The sequence below is a fragment of the Scyliorhinus canicula genome, chromosome 19 (genome assembly GCF_902713615.1).
Source record: "Scyliorhinus canicula chromosome 19, sScyCan1.1, whole genome shotgun sequence".
Lineage (NCBI taxonomy): Eukaryota > Metazoa > Chordata > Chondrichthyes > Carcharhiniformes > Scyliorhinidae > Scyliorhinus > Scyliorhinus canicula.
Window position 1 is genome coordinate 20,210,316 of NC_052164.1, and position 17,100 is coordinate 20,227,415.

Below are 17,100 nucleotides of genomic sequence, written 5' to 3' on the forward strand. Positions count from 1 at the left end.
AGAGCAGCAAAGGTTGAGATGGGACCTGATAGAGGTGTATAAGATTATGAGGGGCATAATAGGGTGTATAGGAAGGCACTTTTCCCATTAAGTACAGGGGTTAATAACCAGGAGGCATAGATTTAAGGTGAGAGGTAGAAGGCTAAGGAGGGGGGGGGGGGGGGGGGGGGGTACACCAGGTTGCCCTGCGCTATGTCGGGGGTACACCAAAGATGGGCTGGGGAATCACTCTTGGAACTTCCCAGGTAAGCATTTGCACAGCAATTGCCCAAAAGTGCTGACTTCCTCTGGGCAATTGTGCGATGTTCTGAACCATTTGAACATAGAACATAGAACATAGAACAGTACAGCACAGAACAGGCCCTTCGGCCCTCGATGTTGTGCCGAGCAATGATCACCCTACTCAAACCCACGTATCCACCCTGTACCCGTAACCCCCTCCCCCTTGAACCTTACTTTTTAGGACACTACGGGCAATTTAGCATGGCCAATCCACCTAACCCGCACATCTTTGGACTGTGGGAGGAAACCGGAGCACCCGGAGGAAACCCACGCACACACGGGGAGGACGTGCAGACTCCGCACAGACAGTGACCCAGCCGGGAATCGAACTTGGGACCCTGGAGCTGTGAAGCATTTATGCTAACCACCATGCTACCATGCTGCCCCCGTGAAGATGTGACTTAAATTGCAAACTTCGGATGGCCCCAGCTGTGTTATGCAAAACGTTATCCCAAAAATGTCTTCTAATTTCTGGGTATGTATTGTCAAGACAAAGACCAACCACCCCCGTGAGATTTCCCCAAATCCCCCAACCCCCAGGACATTACCCCCACCTCCATGGCACCCCCTCTCATTTCCCCAATGGCAGTCTGGACACTCACCCTGACCCAATTCCCTGACCTGCGACCGGACCACCCTCCGATCTGACTCCACACCAACAGGCCTGAGCCAACCCTCAGCTGTCCAACCACACCCTGAGTGCTGTTTGGAAACCCCTGCCTGATATCCAACCATTCCGATATCCAACCACCCCAAGTCCGCAACCTCTCAAATCCTATCCACTTAGCTCAGGCACTTACCTTTTTCATAGTATCCCTACAGTGCAGAAGGAAGCCAATCGACCAATCGAGTCTGCATCGAACTTCTGGAAGAGCACCTTGCCTAGTAGGCCCACTCCCCCGCGCGATCTCCATAACCCCATAACCTGCGCTAAGTGGCAATTTAGCATGTCCAATCCACCTAACCTGCACATCTTTAGACTGTGGGAGGAAACTGGAGCATCCGAAGGAAACCCACGCAGTCAAAGGGAGAACGTGAAAACTCCACAGTCACCCAAGGCCGGAATTGAAGCCCGGTCCCTGGAACAGTGATGCAGCAGTGCTAACCACTGTGTCACTGTGTCACCCTGATCTATCATTTTGTCACGGGACATTTAAACTTACCTGCTTTATGGCAGCTAGTGCCGTAAGAAGGGGTGCGCCCTGCTTCAATCTGAATCTGCTGGACTGCAACACTAGGCCACGGGGACAACTGAGCTGCTGGGATACCACCTGACCTGAGTCGGCTGATCGCGCGAAACAGGCATGGAAGAAACGTGGCACAGGTAAGTGAGCACAGAGGGGGAATCCAGAGCTGATTGCCACTCTGGGTAAGTTGGGGCCCATAATACTGTCCTGATTGAATACTCCATCAGCTGAAGTTTTATACAGTACAACAGCAATAATGATGTGCAGCAAAAGAAGCAGATCATAAGAAACAAGGGACACAATAAATGTGCGAACGCTTATCACGCTTCACTTAATTTCACTTATCAGGATTAATTTAATTCCAGTGACAATTCATTCTATGTAAAAAAAATGAATTTTAATAACCTTTTCTGTGAAATGAATTATTCTAATTGTGATGATCTAACAAAGGGACACCAACGGTAAAAATAAAGACGTCCATTTATAGCACTTTTCATGAACGCTGGGTCTCAAACCACTTTACAGCTAATGAAGTACTTTTGAAGTGATTATTGTAAATGCAATAAAAACAGTAGCCAATTTGCACACACAAACTCCCAACAACGGTGTTGAATCCGTCATAAGTGGAATGCGTAGACGATAGTAGAAATTGCGATTGGGGTTTATTTCATCATTCCGATACACCTCCACTCCCCCAAGGGTCTCTGTCCTCTATCTGCACCTATGCTGAGATTTTTGTACAGCCAGGATTCTCCTTGTAGGAGAAGCCCCACCACTTAAAGGTCTGTCCCTGCAGGGTAGGTAGATTGGTCATGATAAATCGCCCCTTAATTGGAAGAATTAAAAAATATATAATAATAATCTATTATTGCATATTTTAATAATAACCTAATTAGTGTCACAAGTAGGCTTATATTAAGAATGCACTGAAGTTAATGTAAAAATCCCCTAGTCACCACATTCCGGCGCTTGTTCGGGTACACTGAGGGAGAATTCAGAATGTCCAATTCATCTAAAGCACGTCTTTCGGGACTTGTGGGAGGAAACCGGAGCACCCGGAGGAAACCCCCACGCAGACACGGGGAGAACGTGCAGACTCCGCACAATGACCTAAGCGGGAATCAAACCCAGATCCCTGGCGTTGTAAAGCCACAGTGGTAACCACTGTGCTACTGTACTGCTTGTCTTCTGCCGAAGTGGACAAGCTCCCATTTTCCCACGTTATACGCATTCCAACCCACCTGGAGTACCGTGTTTGGTCTCCCAGGAGAGGATTGCTTACGGGAGCAGAGCAATTCAGAGAGAACTGACTCCGGGGACGATATTCCATTTTTCAGAGCGCATTTCGATATTTTTTATTTTGTCTCTCTCATGCTGGATCTGCCAGCATTGGCAGCGTCTTTCCTGCTGTCACAGCCAGACTTTGGGAAGCCCAGCTGTTTCCAGCCACTCCACTGTTGCCAATTCCCACTGGCCGGCTCGGGCCCTGGCGCCAGAGCGGCCCCTGCTGGTCGGGCGCCGGAATTTCCGCTCGGGGACGGGGTTTCCGGAAATGGCCGAAGCGGGTCGGCGGTCGGGCGACGCGCTGACGTCAACAAGGAAAGGCGAAAGGTCAGAACGACGTGCGTCAAGATGGCGGTGGATGCTGGAGGCTGGGTGGAGAAGTGCTTGTTTTGATCCCTGTTTCCCGAGCGTTTGTTTTTGGGGAGCGGGCGGATCCCCCTCCGCCGGGGTTGTTGTTGATAATATCAGTGTTTGGAGCCCGGGGCAGTTTGGGAATGGCGGAGGTGGCGCTGGACGAGCTCAGTAAGCTCGAGTACCTGTCCCTGGTGTCCAAGGTCTGCACTGAGCTGGACAACCACTTGGGCATCAACGACAAGGACCTGGGTAAGAAACTGGAGCGGCCAGACCGCCCCCAATCCCTCTGCTTCCCCTCAGCCATCCAACTGAAGAAACATTGAAGCTGAGCTCCAGGTGCTGAAGGTTCCAGCTGCTGCTGACACCCCCCCCCCCCCCCCCCCCCACACCAATGCCCCCCCCCACCAATGGTGAAAAAAGGATGTGGGCGCACCTGGGCATTAAATGCGTCTATTAACTGGTGACTGCCACCATTCCGAGAGATGAGAGCCACAGACTCGTCGGAACACTGCCACCCGCAAGTCTTCCCCCCACATCTCGACTTGCGACGCCGCCGTTCCTTCACCGGAATCAAAAGCTGGAGGGGTCTGTGCTCCATGGATCTTAGAATAGCTGAGGGAGGATTTCATTGAAACTTGCAGGATACTGAGAGGCCTGGATAGAGTGGGCTTGGAGAGGATATTTTTACTAGTAGGAGAGACTAGAACCCAAGGGTACAGCATCAGACTGAAGGGACGATCCATTAAAACAGAGACGAGGCAAATTTCTTCAGTTAGAGGGTGGTGAATCTGTGGAACTCTGCCGCAGAAGGCTGTGGAGACCAAGTCATTGAGTGTCTTTAAGGCAGAGATAGATAGATTTGTGATTAATAAAGGGATCAGGGGTTTTGCAGAGAAGGCAGGAGAATTGGGATGAGAAACATATCAGCCATGATTGAATGGCAGAGCAGACTAAATGGGCCGAATGGTCTAATTCTGCTCCTATGTCTTATAATCTAAATCCCGCCCTCACATTGTGGGTGCACCTATGGTACATGGACTACAGCAATTCAGGGTGCTAGCTCACTGCCACCTTCCTGAAAGGCAACTTGAATGATCAAAAAAACTGCTCGTCTCGCCGATGATGCTTATATCTGTTGAATGAAATTTTTTTAAATGGTCTGACTGTAGACCACAAATGAACTGGAAGATAAGTTCCTGATGATGGTCTGAATTTGTAGTACAGTGCTGGGGTTCTGTGATTCTATGAAAACGTATTTAGATGATTTGTCGCACTACTTAACATTAAAAAGACTGAATACATTAAGGGAGAGTGCTTGCTGTACTTTCCTAACTTAAAGTTGCCATTTGGGGTCCAGGGATCTGCATTTGAAGAGCAGCCAGAGTATGATTTATGACCCAGAAATGCCAAGAAGTCACTTGGCCTTGCTGGCTGTGCTGAAGATTCCAGAGTTACTGGTCTATACTGATAAAGCGGTAAAGCTGTAGCCCAATTGAAATTTGTGATATAAAAGCTGTAAGTACTAAACACGTCAGGCAGCATCAGTGGAGAGGGTCGCAGAGTTTAATATTTTTCAGGTCCATGACTTTTTGTCAGAGCAGAATGGTTTGTGATCTCTGATTCACACTTGATCAAAAATCTCATGCCCTGGGTCACTGTTCGTGTGGAGTTTGCACATTAGAACATAGAACAGTACAGCACAGAACAGGCCCTTCGGCCCTCGATGTTGTGCCGAGCAATGATCACTCTACTCAAACCCACGTATCCACCCTATACCCGTAATCCAACAACCCCCCCCTTAACCTTACTATTACACTACGGGCAATTTAGCATGGCCAATCCACCTAACCCGCACATCTTTGGACTGTGGGAGGAAACCGGAGCACCCGGAGGAAACCCACGCACACACGGGGAGGACGTGCAGACTCCACATTCTCCCCATGTCTGTGTGGGTTTCACCCCCACAACCCAAAGATGTGCAGGTTAGGTGGATTGGCCATGCTAAATTGCCCCTTAATTGGCAAAAATTAATTTGGCACACTACATTTATATTTTTTTAAAAATCTCATGCCTAGCACTTTGCAACTTTGGCTGTGGAATAATGTTTTAGGAGCTCAGTCTGTTTTAGTTCAGTAAAAATGTAAATTAATCAACTGATTCCTGAGTCGGTTCTGAAGGTAAACATGTATTTTCTATGTGTCAAAGATGAGAGACTCTCAAATAGGTTATGTTCCAACCTCTTGTGTGGATGGGGAGGGAGGGCAATATAGCAAAAGGTATGAAATTACGTGGAAAGGAAATAGTTGGATATCTGTGTTGTTGTTAGGTTTCCTGGTGAGTGAGTAAGAGTTGAGTTGCAACAAACATTTTCAGGTATTCTCTTTGCCAGTCATTGATTAACTGTTCCCATATATTGACACTGAAGACCAACAGCCTTCTGTGCCTCTTATTTTTGAAAACAATTAGCTTTGAACACATTTGAAATCTGTGTGAGAATCTTTATGTCTGGAGTGTCTGTGCCAAATATTGAAAATATATGGCAGGTCTTCTCGGGTGAAATTAGGGGCGGGGAGCAAATGCTACCAGTAATGCTCACATCCCGAGAAACAGTTTTTTTTAATTGAAAGATGAAATGCTGTTCTTCCATTAACCTCAATTGGAGCCCATGGTCAGAGTGAGAGCGTGATGAGAAATTAAAATGGCAAAGGACTTGAAGTTCAGGGTTATGCTTGTAGACTGAACAGAGCAAAGTGATCACTTGAGCCCCAGTGTAGAGGAGGCCACATTGTGAGAAGTGAGTACTGTGTATCAAGTTGAAAGAATTGCAACTGAGTTGCTGCTTGATGTGAAAGAGTGTTTTGGGGTCCTGGGTGAAGGGGAGGGGGGCGGTGAAAGGTGTCTAATTAAAACTGGTTTCAGTAATTTTGATTTTCCTGTTGATTCAATTTGAGTTGAACGACTGTCACTATTTGAATTTTTTAATGCATACTTTTAATTATCTTGTATATAATCAACAGTGGAATTTTAGAGATTTAGAAATTGCTAACAATCTTTAAACTGGGAAAGGAGCATGAATTCCACACCAAGGACTTGTGCACAACATTTAAGCTGATGCTCGAGTGCGGCGATGAGTGTGTGCTGCGTCTTTTGAATGAGACATTAAACCAACCTGTGCTCTCCGATGGACATAAAAGATCCCATTGCACTATTTCAGAGAACAAGGGAAGGTTGCTGCAATGCCCTGGCCAATATCTATCACTCCGACACCATCACTGAAAAGGGATTAACTAGACATTGTCTCATTGCTGTTTGTGGGACTTGCTGTGTATGAATTTTGTTGTGTGCTACATATTTCCTACATTATAAGTGACTACGTTTTAAGAAAAGTACTGAGTTGTCTGTAAGTGCTTTGGACACTGGGAAGTGTTACATGAGCCCGAACATGAACAAATCCTTTCATTGGGGGCGGTATTTGTGCTTAAATCGTTAATAATCTTTACCATTTGTTTCAAAATTATTAATTTGTGATTTCTAATGCAAGGAGGGACTTGATTTTATGCAATGCGATGAGCAAAATGAAAATCAGCCGCTTTTATTCTCAATGTGCCATTGTTTTTCTATTTCCAGCTGAATTTATCATCAGTTTGGCGGAGAAGAATGTTACTTTTGATACTTTTAAAGGAGCACTGGTGAAGAATGGAGCTGAGTTTACGGTAAGGTTGATAGAGGGAGGAATCCAATTTCAACTTTATTAATAAGCATAAAAACTGGAAATATTCAGCAGCTAGGGTAGCATCTGTGGCGAGAAAATGAAAGTTAACCTTTCATCAGAACTTATTCTGCTATGCAATTCAATTGGACCAAAATGATCCGACATATTTCCTAAAGCCCCCTGAAAAGTGGGGGGTGGTTATGGTGGCACAGTGGTAATGTCGTTAGACTAGTAATCCAGAGACCCAATTAATGCATGAGTTCAGATCCTACCATGGCAGCTGGTGGAATTTGAATTCCATTAGATCTGGAATTGTTAGCTCATTTCAGTAACTTTTGCTTCCAATTAAGGGGCAATTTAGCACTGCCAATCCACCTAGCTTGCACATCTCTTTGGGTTGTGGGGGTGAAATGCACGCAGACAGGGGAAGAATGTGCAAACTCAACACGGATAGTGACCCGGGGCCGGGATCAGACCCGGGTCCTTGGTGCCGTGAATTAGCAGTGCTAACCACTGCACCTCTGTCCCGCCTAACCCGTTCCGGTAACGGTGACCATGAAACATCGATTGTTTTGAAAACCTAGGGCTGGATTCGCCTGTCCCCAAGCCGCGTGTTTCTCGGCAGCAGGAGGCGGCGCGCCATTCGCCGGCGCGCCGTTCACTGGCAGTGGGGTACTCTGCTCCCACCGCTGTCAATAGGAATTGCCATTGAAACCAACCCACGCTGCTGGGAAACCCGCGGGCGGGGGTGCGCTGCCGGCAGAACCAGAGAATCTTGCCGCCAGCAAATGGACAGGGAATTCCAACCTTATTGTCCCTCACAGAGAAGAAAATCTGACCTACATGTGACTCCAGACCAGGTTGACTCTTAACTGTGCTCTGAAATAGCCTAGCAAGTCACTCAGTTGAAGGGCAATTAGGGATGGGCAATTAACAGCAATGCCCATATTCCATGACAGAATATAAACAGGTAATTTGGCGGCAGAAGAAACGGTCTATTTCTGGTTCTCCTCTGTTTCAGATGTTAATTTCTTCCAACTAATCTGCCCGAACATGAGCAGTACTGAAATATAGCCTTTTCAAGAATTGAGCAGAAGGGGCATTCCTAAATAGTTCGACATAACTTTTTATTTACTAGCTTATGTGCCATTTTCACGACCTGCTGTTTTCATTTCTGTAGACACTTGTACACAAATTCTTCTTTGTTCAAGTGTGCAACTTACACAACTGAAAGAAACATTGCTGGAAGTGGAAGAAATCAAGGGCCAATGAAAGATACTGTGAAAGGTCCAGTTAGTAGCCGAAACAGCAAAGAAATATTTTGGATAGAACAGTAGTATTAGCAAAGGAGCTTGATCTGAAAACCTGCTTGCTGACCAACATTGTTTGCTACATTGCCAAACGATTGTTGTTGTTACAAGAAAGAGGACTTATTTCACTACTTTGCTCAGATTCGCAGCATCTGGATAAATTTACAACACAGTGCTGTTTTTCCCAGCAATGGAGGCAGTAGTGGAAATGTAAACATGGTGAGGAGATTCCCATATTTGCAACCCCAATATTTTATGTTAATATTCAGAAAATTATGGCAACACGGTGGTGCTGACTCATGGCGCCAAGGTCCCAGGTTCAAAATCCCGGCTCTGGGTCACTGTCCATTTGGAGTTTGTGCATTCTCCCCGTCTTTACATGGGTTTCGCCTCCACAACCCAAAGACGTGCAGGTTAGGTGGATTGGCCGAGGTAAATTGCCCCTTAAATGGAAAAAATTAATTGGGCGCTCTTAAATTTTTTTATTAAAAAAAATTCAGAAAATTATGGGAGCTTGCTGGGCACTTTACTCAAATTCCTGATATGCATTCCCATTGCATGAAGCTCCCCATCAAAGATGCTGAATCATAGACCTAGATGTTTGGCTGGCCCGTCTTTTGGGGCACTAAGTGACTTCCTAAGCTTGGTGGGCAGGGCACGCATAATGATTATGAGCTAGAAATTGGTGAATGCCAGAAAATTAGTGTGCAGCTTTCCTGCCCGAAATAGGAGTCATCTCCTTGGCACTTCAAATAAAGGGCTCAATGTTTGCTCGAGGACCCCAAAAATTTGTAGTGTTCACTCATAATTCTTGTCAATCATTTTATTTAAGAAGTCAAAGTTGCTTAATTCAGTTGAATTAAAGTTTTTTTTGCTCTGAAAGCAAATTCTACATGATCAGAGGCAGATGACAACACCTTTTCCCACCTCCACATCTTCACATATGACCACATCTACGATTTAAATATTATCATGCAAATTAAAGGAATAAGTTGTTGCGAGGAATGATCCCCTTATGAGTACCCCACTTTATTTTGTACTGTTAATTGTTTGCTCTGATTAATATCAGTGTATTTTTTTGCTGTCTTCCAGGATTCGCTCATCAGTAATTTGTTACGTTTAATACAGACTATGCGACCTCCAGCCAAGCCATCGACCTCTTGCAAGGGTGAGAAATACACTACCATCTCTTCTTGTATCTATGTAACTGATTGAGTTTTCGTGGAATTTCAGAGCACACCAGGCCATTCGGCCTGTCATTGTTGCACTCTGAAAGAGCTGCTCATTTAGTGTCGGCTCCTTTTTCGTCCTTTATTTACGCATTTATGTGAATCCTTCTTTCTGTTAATATCTTTCGTACAGTGGAAATAGTCAAACCAAGATCGGAAAAGGAGAAAATGAAGGAGCTGTTCCCTGTACTGTGTCTACCTGATAATCCATCTTCAAGGGTATGTTCTGCATTTACTTCACTTCCAGTTTCCTTAATGGGGGATTTAATTGTTTCTGTGGCTGCTCTTTCTAACATCTGGCTGTCCTTTGAGGACAGTTGAGGAGGACTTCACTGAACAGGCTCATTTTTATTCTTGCATTGAAATCACAACAATAAATGTTAGAATGTAGCCAGTCAGTATCTGAAAGCGGAAAGACAGATGAAACTTTCACGGCACGGTAGCACAGTGGTTAGCACTGTTGCTTTGCAGCGCAAAGGACCTGGGTTGAATTCCCGGCTTGGGTCGCTGTCTGTGCGGAGTCCGCACGTTCTCCCAGTGTCTGCGTGGGTTTCCTCCGGGTGCTCCGGTTTCCTCCCACAAGTCCCAAAATACATGCTTGTTAGGTGAATTGGACTTCTGAATTCTCCCTCGGTGTACCCAAACAAGCGCCGGAGTGTGGATTCCCACAGTAACCTCATTGCAGTGTTCATTTAAGTCTATTTGTGACACTGATAAAGATTATTATTATTATGTTACCTTTCATCAGAGCCCAACTCTGATTTGCAAAATTCAGTATTTCTTCTAATCTCTACCATTAACACTTTGACAATATATTGTATGGCCATTATAATGGCGAATTGAAGGACAGTTAGATTTGGAAAATATGGGGGCAGCACGTTGGCGCAGTAGTTAGCACTTCTGCCTCACGGCACCGAGGTCCCAGGTTCGTTCCCGGCCCCAGGTCACTGTCCATGTGGAGTTTGCACATTCGTGTTTGCGTTGGTTTCACCCCACAACCCAAAGTTGTGCAGGGTAGGTGGATTGGCCAAATTAAATTGCCCCTGAATTGGAAAAAATGAATTGGGAACTCTTTAAATTTAAACAAAAGATTTGGAAAATGTAACCTTTAGTTTCAGCTTTCAAGTAACTTTGAGAGGATGCTTGGTTGCATTAGTTGTCTAAATGGTTTCTTCATCATAACAATGTAAGAAATAAGAGCAGGAGTGGACCATTTAACCCTATCGACCAATGCCTTGAATATACTCCATGACTGGGTGGCACGGTGTCAATGTGGTTAGCACTGCTGCCTCATAGCGCCAGGGACCTGGGTTCAATTCTGGCCTCGGGTGACTGTGGAGTTTGCACGTTGTCCTCGTGTCTGCGTGGGTTTCCTCCAGATGCTCTGGTTTCCTCCCACAATCCAGAGAAGTGTAGGTTAGATGGATTGGCCATGCTAAATTGCCCCTAAGTGTGTCCAAAAGATTAGGTGGGGTTACGGGGAAAGGGTGGGTGCCTGACACTAGATAGTGTGTTCTTTCAGAGAGCTGGCGCAGACTCAATGGTCTGAGTGGCGTTGTGCACTGTAGGGATTCTATAATTCTTTGATTTAATATCCCATAACACGCTGCAGTGGAGAATTCCAAAGATTTGCATCCAATTTAGTGAAGAAATTCCCCCTCATCTCTGTCCTAAATGACAGATCCCTTATCCTTTAGCCCCTGACCATTAATCTTGGATACCTCAACCAGGTGAAACAGTTTCGGAGCATTTACAGTGTCCAGCACTTTTAAAAATGTTACACTTTAAAAAAAAAAAATTAAAAATAAATTTAGAGTACCCAATTATTTTTTTTTCCAATTAAGGGGCAATTTAGCATGGCCAATCCACCTAACCTGCACATCTTTGGGTTGTGGGGGTGAAACCCACGCAGACTGGAGAGAATGTGCAAATTCCACACGGACAGTGACCCGGGGCCGGTATTCGAACCCAGGGCTTCAGCGCCGCAGTCCCAGTGCTAACCACTGCGCCGCGTGCCGCCCTATGAATGTTATGATTTTTAATGAAATCATCTCTCATTGTAAATTGTGTTAAACATAGGATTTGTTTCGCTTTTAAATATAATATTGATTCCATTAGGTGAAAGGCTGCATTAACGCATACTGCCCTTAAGAGATACCAAGGCTCCAAATTCCCATGGCAGGAATGTCAAAATATTGGCGGCTTTGCTCTGTTTTGTATTGTCAAATGAAATAACTTTCTATTATTTTAACCTGGACTTATTCAGTATTACTGCAGAAACTGGTAGCTATCTTGCTGGATGATCCTGAAGCATTTGAATGCTGTATGCATTTATGATAATCAAAGGTCTCTAGCACTTAACCGCTGACAACATAAAGTACATGCAACAAGCTATTCTTTAGTAATATAAAAACAAATTATAGCGGGTGCTGGAATCTGAATCAAAAACAGAAAATTTTAGACAATCTCAGCGGGTCTGACAGCATCTGTGGAGAGAGAGCGGAACTAATGTTTTGAGTCTAAATGGCTCTTGGCAAAGAATCATCCAGGCTCAGAATCTTAGTTCCATTCTTTAGTAATCTTTGAATGGCCTTGTTTCCATGTTGAAGTCTTGCATTATTTTGGATGAAGCCATTTATGAGTCATTCTGTGGATATGTCTCCATGACGACTATTGCATCTTGTTAACTGTTCTGATTGAAACCCAACCCGGTGTTTGTTTTGTAGACACTGCTGGATGAAGATGACATAAAAGTAGCCGCAGATGCATTGAAGGAGCTTGAGGCCTTGATGCCATCAAAGAATGATATTAAGAAGAGTAGCAAGCGCAGGTAGGTATGCAATGGGCAGTTTCCTTTCCATGTGGTTTAGTAACTTCCCTTCATTAATAGATGAGTAGAAAAATGCACAGTTTGATCTGGCAATAAGTTACTCACCAGAAAGTCCTTGGTTTTTTCCCCGATCTGTGCTGAACTACCCGGTGTCTGTGGTGTTCTTTGTGTTGCTTGTGTTTGGGTGGTTGGCGTAGTGTTCCACAAAGGCAGTATAGCTTTTACTTAAATAAAGCTATGATTTAATTTGCACTACTAAACTGGGTTTTCCCATTTAGTCCTTTTTAGAATACTAAATTGATCAATAACATCTAACTACACTCATCTACTGCTAATCTCACTAACATGTAAAACTATAATCTTACCTTCCCACACTAACTGGTCCTATGACCTTCACTAGCTGTCTCCTGCATACGTTCCTCCCCCAACGTCTAGCATCACTGCTTTATATAGTAGTATCCACAGCTCCGTTGAGTGGCTAGTCATGGTACTACATTAACCCTTGCAATGCTGATAGTTATGATAATACCACAGTGTCGAGTGTTTGGACTTTGAATCCTAGGTTAAGGGAGGGGTGGAATCAGCCAGGGGTCCCCACTTTGGATTCCTGTTCAGTGACTTCAGCTGAAAGGTGTGCACTAAGTGAAAGCCAAACTGAGTTTCCCTGTGATCCCCTCAGTCAGACACTCTGTTGGTGTTAGATTCAGAGGTGAACACCTACTTAGTCAAGGTGTGGGAGATTTCCTGTGTGCATGGAAGTATAACCTTAGCAAAGTTAACAAGCCAGTGTACATTAAGCTGCATGTCTGCCAGTGAATTAAATATGGAAATAGGTTTAATTTGGGACTTGAGTTACAATGGTATTAAATTTTATATTTACGTTTCAGCTCCAGTTCTGAGCAGGATTCTGATTCCCAGTAGGGTCAGGGAAAGCTGGCTGGAAAGGGTCTTGTTACCCAAGTGGATCTTTTAAGCCAGTTATGGGTGGTTTCTTTTTCCCTGATAAAGCAGGAGGTACCTTCTTTATTACTCTTTCTTTCATTCTATCTTATCCTCATCCTCCCAAGAAAATTGATCTCCTGTTAAACCAGTAGTTTTATGAAGGAACTCTTCTATTTCTAAATATATGAGAATGGTTTAATGAAGGTCTCTAAATCTAGAATTGCATGAACAATCTCAGCCTATATGAATTACTGTCACACAAACTAGAGATGGTGGCATAGGAAGAAGTACAATTTCCAAGTGATATCTCAACCTCTTGTTCCTTCAACTTCAAATATGCTATCTTAATCAATGGACCCTATTTAATTTGATTTTACCTTTTGAACATTCATCTTGTGTCTGATTATTGAAATTGGAGTTGTGTTTTACAGATTTATTAATTTTAATTTGAAATTACATTTTTATAGTTATTAAATTGTGCAGTTAAGGAACCATAATTCCCGCAAGGAATAATTGACTTCAAAGTGTTTGGGAAGTTGGTTAAACTCATTAATGGATAGGTGACACGGTAGCACTGCTGTCTCATGGCGCTGAGGACCTGTGTTCGATCCCGGCTCCGGGTCGCTGTCCGTGTGGAGTTTGCACATTCTCCCCGTGTCTGCCTGAGTCTCACCTCCACAACCCAAAGATGTACAGGGTAGGTGGATTGGCCATGCTAAATTGTCCCTTAATTGGACAAAAAGGAACTGGGTGCTCTAAATTTTAAAACAAACCTCATTAATGGAAATTTGTTCATGTTCTTTTGAAAACAAAAACTAGATGTAGTAGGGTAGTAAGTTTTTGCTCGGCCAAAACGCTGATGGTTAAAGGTTCTGGGTATAACTAGCCTGTACTTGTATCGGGTTTTCTAAGGCCACACAGTAATACATCAAGTATAATATTGAATTGATTGGCAGGACTTTTAAAAGAGGAATTTATTGTTTTTTTAAAAAAATAATTTTTATTGAAAAATTTTGAATTATACAACAAGATCAAACCATACTAAAATACCAACAATAGCAGTAATTACAACAATCATGAACCTTCGCCCCTCCTCAATGAACAACCCAACATATTAACAACAACTTAAGTTAACACAGTGTTAAGTTACATAACCGTAGCGAAAAAAATATAGAAACTATAGTAAGGAACACCTTACTATACCCTTACTTACTTATATACTTACTTACCCTTGCGCGCGCGCCCCCCCCGGTTGCTGCTGCTATTGACCAAGATACCTATCTTTGAGCCAGGAAGTCCAGAAAAGGCTGCCACCGTTTATAGAACCCTTGTACTGATCCTCTCAGGGCAAATTTGACCCTTTCCAACTTTATAAATCCCGCCATGTCATTGACCCAGGTCTCCACACTTGGGGGCCTCGCATTCTTCCACTGCAGCAAGATCCTTCGCCGGGCTACTGGGGACGCAAAGGCCAGGACATCGGCCTCTTTCGCCTCCTGCACTCCCGGCTCCACCGCAACTCCGAAAATCGCGAGTCCCCACCCTGGTTTGACCCTGGATCCAACCACCCTCGACACCATCCCCGCCACCCCCTTCCAGAATTCTTCCAGTGCCGGGCATGCCCAGAACATATGGGCATGATTCGCTGGACTCCCCAAACACCTGGTGCACCTGTCCTCGCCCCCAAAGAACCTACTCATCCTAGTCCCGGACATGTGGGCCCGGTGCAGCACCTTAAATTGGATGAGACTAAGCCTCGCACATGAGGAGGAAGAGTTGACTCTCTCCAAGGCATCCGCCCAAGTCCCGTCCTCTATCTGCTCCCCTAGTTCCCCCTCCCATTTAGCCTTCAGCTCCTCCACTGACGACTCCTCCACCTCCTGCATTACCTTATAGATGTCAGACACCTTCCCCTGTCCGACCCACACCCCCGAAAGCACTCTGTCCATGGTCCCGCGCGAGGGCAGCAAAGGGAATCCCTCTACCTGTCGCCTAGCAAACGCCTTTACCTGCAAGTATCTGAACATGTTCCCTTGGGGAAGCCCAAATTTATCTTCCAGTTCCCCCAGGCCCGCAAACCTCCCGCCAATAAACAGGTCCCTCAATTTACTGATGCCCACCCTTTGCCACCCCCTAAATCCCCCATCCTTGTTCCCCGGGATGAACCGATGCCACCCAGTGGAGCCTCCATCGAGCCCCCTGTTTCCCCCCCTATGCCGTCTCCACTGTCCCCAGATCTTTAGGGTCGCCGCTGCCACCGGGCTCGTGGTAAACCTCTTAGGGGAGAGCGGCAACGGCGCCGTTACCATGGCACCCAGGCTCGTACCGCTACATGACGCCCCTCCCCCCCATCATCACCCATTTACGCACCATTGACACATTGGCCGCCCAATAGTACCCCAAAACGTTGGGCAGCGCCAGCCCGCCTCTATCCCTCCCTCGCTCCAGGAAAACCCTCTTCACTCTCGGAGTCCCATGTGCCCACACAAAGCTCAAGATACTTCTAGTCACTCTCCTAAAGAAGGCCCTGGGGATAAAGATGGGCAGGCACTGAAAGAGGAACAAGAACCTCGGAAGCACTGTCATTTTGACGGACTGCACCCTCCCCGCCAATGACAATGGCAACATGTCCCACCTCTTGAACTCCTCCTCCATCTGATCTACAAGCATGGTGAAATTATAGAACATAGAACAGTACAGCACAGAACAGGCCCTTCGGCCCTCGATGTTGTGCCGAGCAATGCTCACCCTACTTAACCCACGTAACCCGTATACCCGTAACCCAACAATCCCCCCCTTAACCTTACACTACGGGCAATTTAGCATGGCCAATCCACCTAACCCGCACATCTTTGGACTGTGGGAGGAAACCGGAGCACCCGGTTATGTTTGTGAAGAGTCCCCCAGTCCCTGGCCACCTGCACCCCCAGGTACCTAAAACTCTCCCCTTCCCGCCTAAGTGGGAGCCTACCAATTCCTTCCTCCTGGTCTCTAGGGTGCACCACAAACACCTCACTCTTGCCTAAATTTAGTTTATAACCTGAAAAGGTCCCAAACGCAGCTAGCAGCTCCATCACCCCCGGCATCCCTCCCACCGGGTCCGCCACATACAGTAACAGGTCATCGGCATACAGCGACACCCTATGTTCCTCCCCACCTCGCACCAAAAGTGCGAGGCAGCAGGGTAGCATGGTGGTTAGCATAAATGCTTCACAGCTCCAGGGTCCCAGGTTCGATTCCCGGCTGGGTCACTGTCTGTGTGGAGTCTGCACGTCCTCCCCCTGTGTGCGTGGGTTTCCTCCGGGTGCTCCGGTTTCCTCCCACAGTCCAAAGATGTGCGGGTTAGGTGGATTGGCCATGCTAAATTGCCCGTAGTGTCCCAATAAAAGTAAGGTTGGGGGGGGGGGGGGGTTGTTGGGGTTACGGGTATAGGGTGGATACGTGGGTTTGAGTAGGGTGATCATGGCTCGGCACAACATTGAGGGCCGAAGGGCCTGTTCTGTGCTGTACTGTTCTATGTTCAAACCTCTCCACCTCTCTGAATCCCTCAACGCCATCGCCAGCGGCTCGATTGCCAATGCAAACAACAAGGGGGACAGGGGGCAACCCTGCCTGGTCCCTTGGTAAAGCCGGAAGTACTCCGACCTCCTCCCATTCGTGGCCACGCACGCCATCGGGGCCTCGTATAGCAGCCTCACCCATCTAATAAACCCTTCACCAAATCCAAACCTCCCCAACACCTCCCATAAGTACCCCCACTCCACTCTATCGAAGGCCTTCTCCGCATCCAGTGCCACCACTATCTCTGCCTCCCCCTCAATCGCCGGCATCATGATGACATTCAACAATCTCCGCACATTCGTGTTCAGCTGCCTTCCCTTCACAAACCCTGTCTGGTCCTCGTGTACAACCCCTGGCGCACAGTCCTCTATCCTGGTGGCCAGGATTTTTGCCAGCACCTTGGCATCTA

The 17,100-nt window shown here is 46.0% G+C and overlaps 1 protein-coding gene across 1 annotated transcript in view; it reads left to right on the forward strand.

The window, feature by feature from the left end:
• Positions 1 to 3,255: 3,255 nt before the first annotated feature.
• The window catches only part of dhx8 (DEAH (Asp-Glu-Ala-His) box polypeptide 8), a 52,530-nt gene continuing 38,685 nt past the window's right edge, over positions 3,256 to 17,100 (forward strand). Inside the window, exons 1-5 of the mRNA XM_038778665.1 lie at positions 3,256 to 3,356; positions 6,735 to 6,820; positions 9,222 to 9,297; positions 9,492 to 9,577; positions 12,085 to 12,188. Coding sequence (XP_038634593.1) covers positions 9,261 to 9,297; positions 9,492 to 9,577; positions 12,085 to 12,188 — 227 coding nt within the window. The 5' untranslated portion in view covers positions 3,256 to 3,356; positions 6,735 to 6,820; positions 9,222 to 9,260. The remainder of the gene's footprint in view (positions 3,357 to 6,734; positions 6,821 to 9,221; positions 9,298 to 9,491; positions 9,578 to 12,084; positions 12,189 to 17,100) is intronic.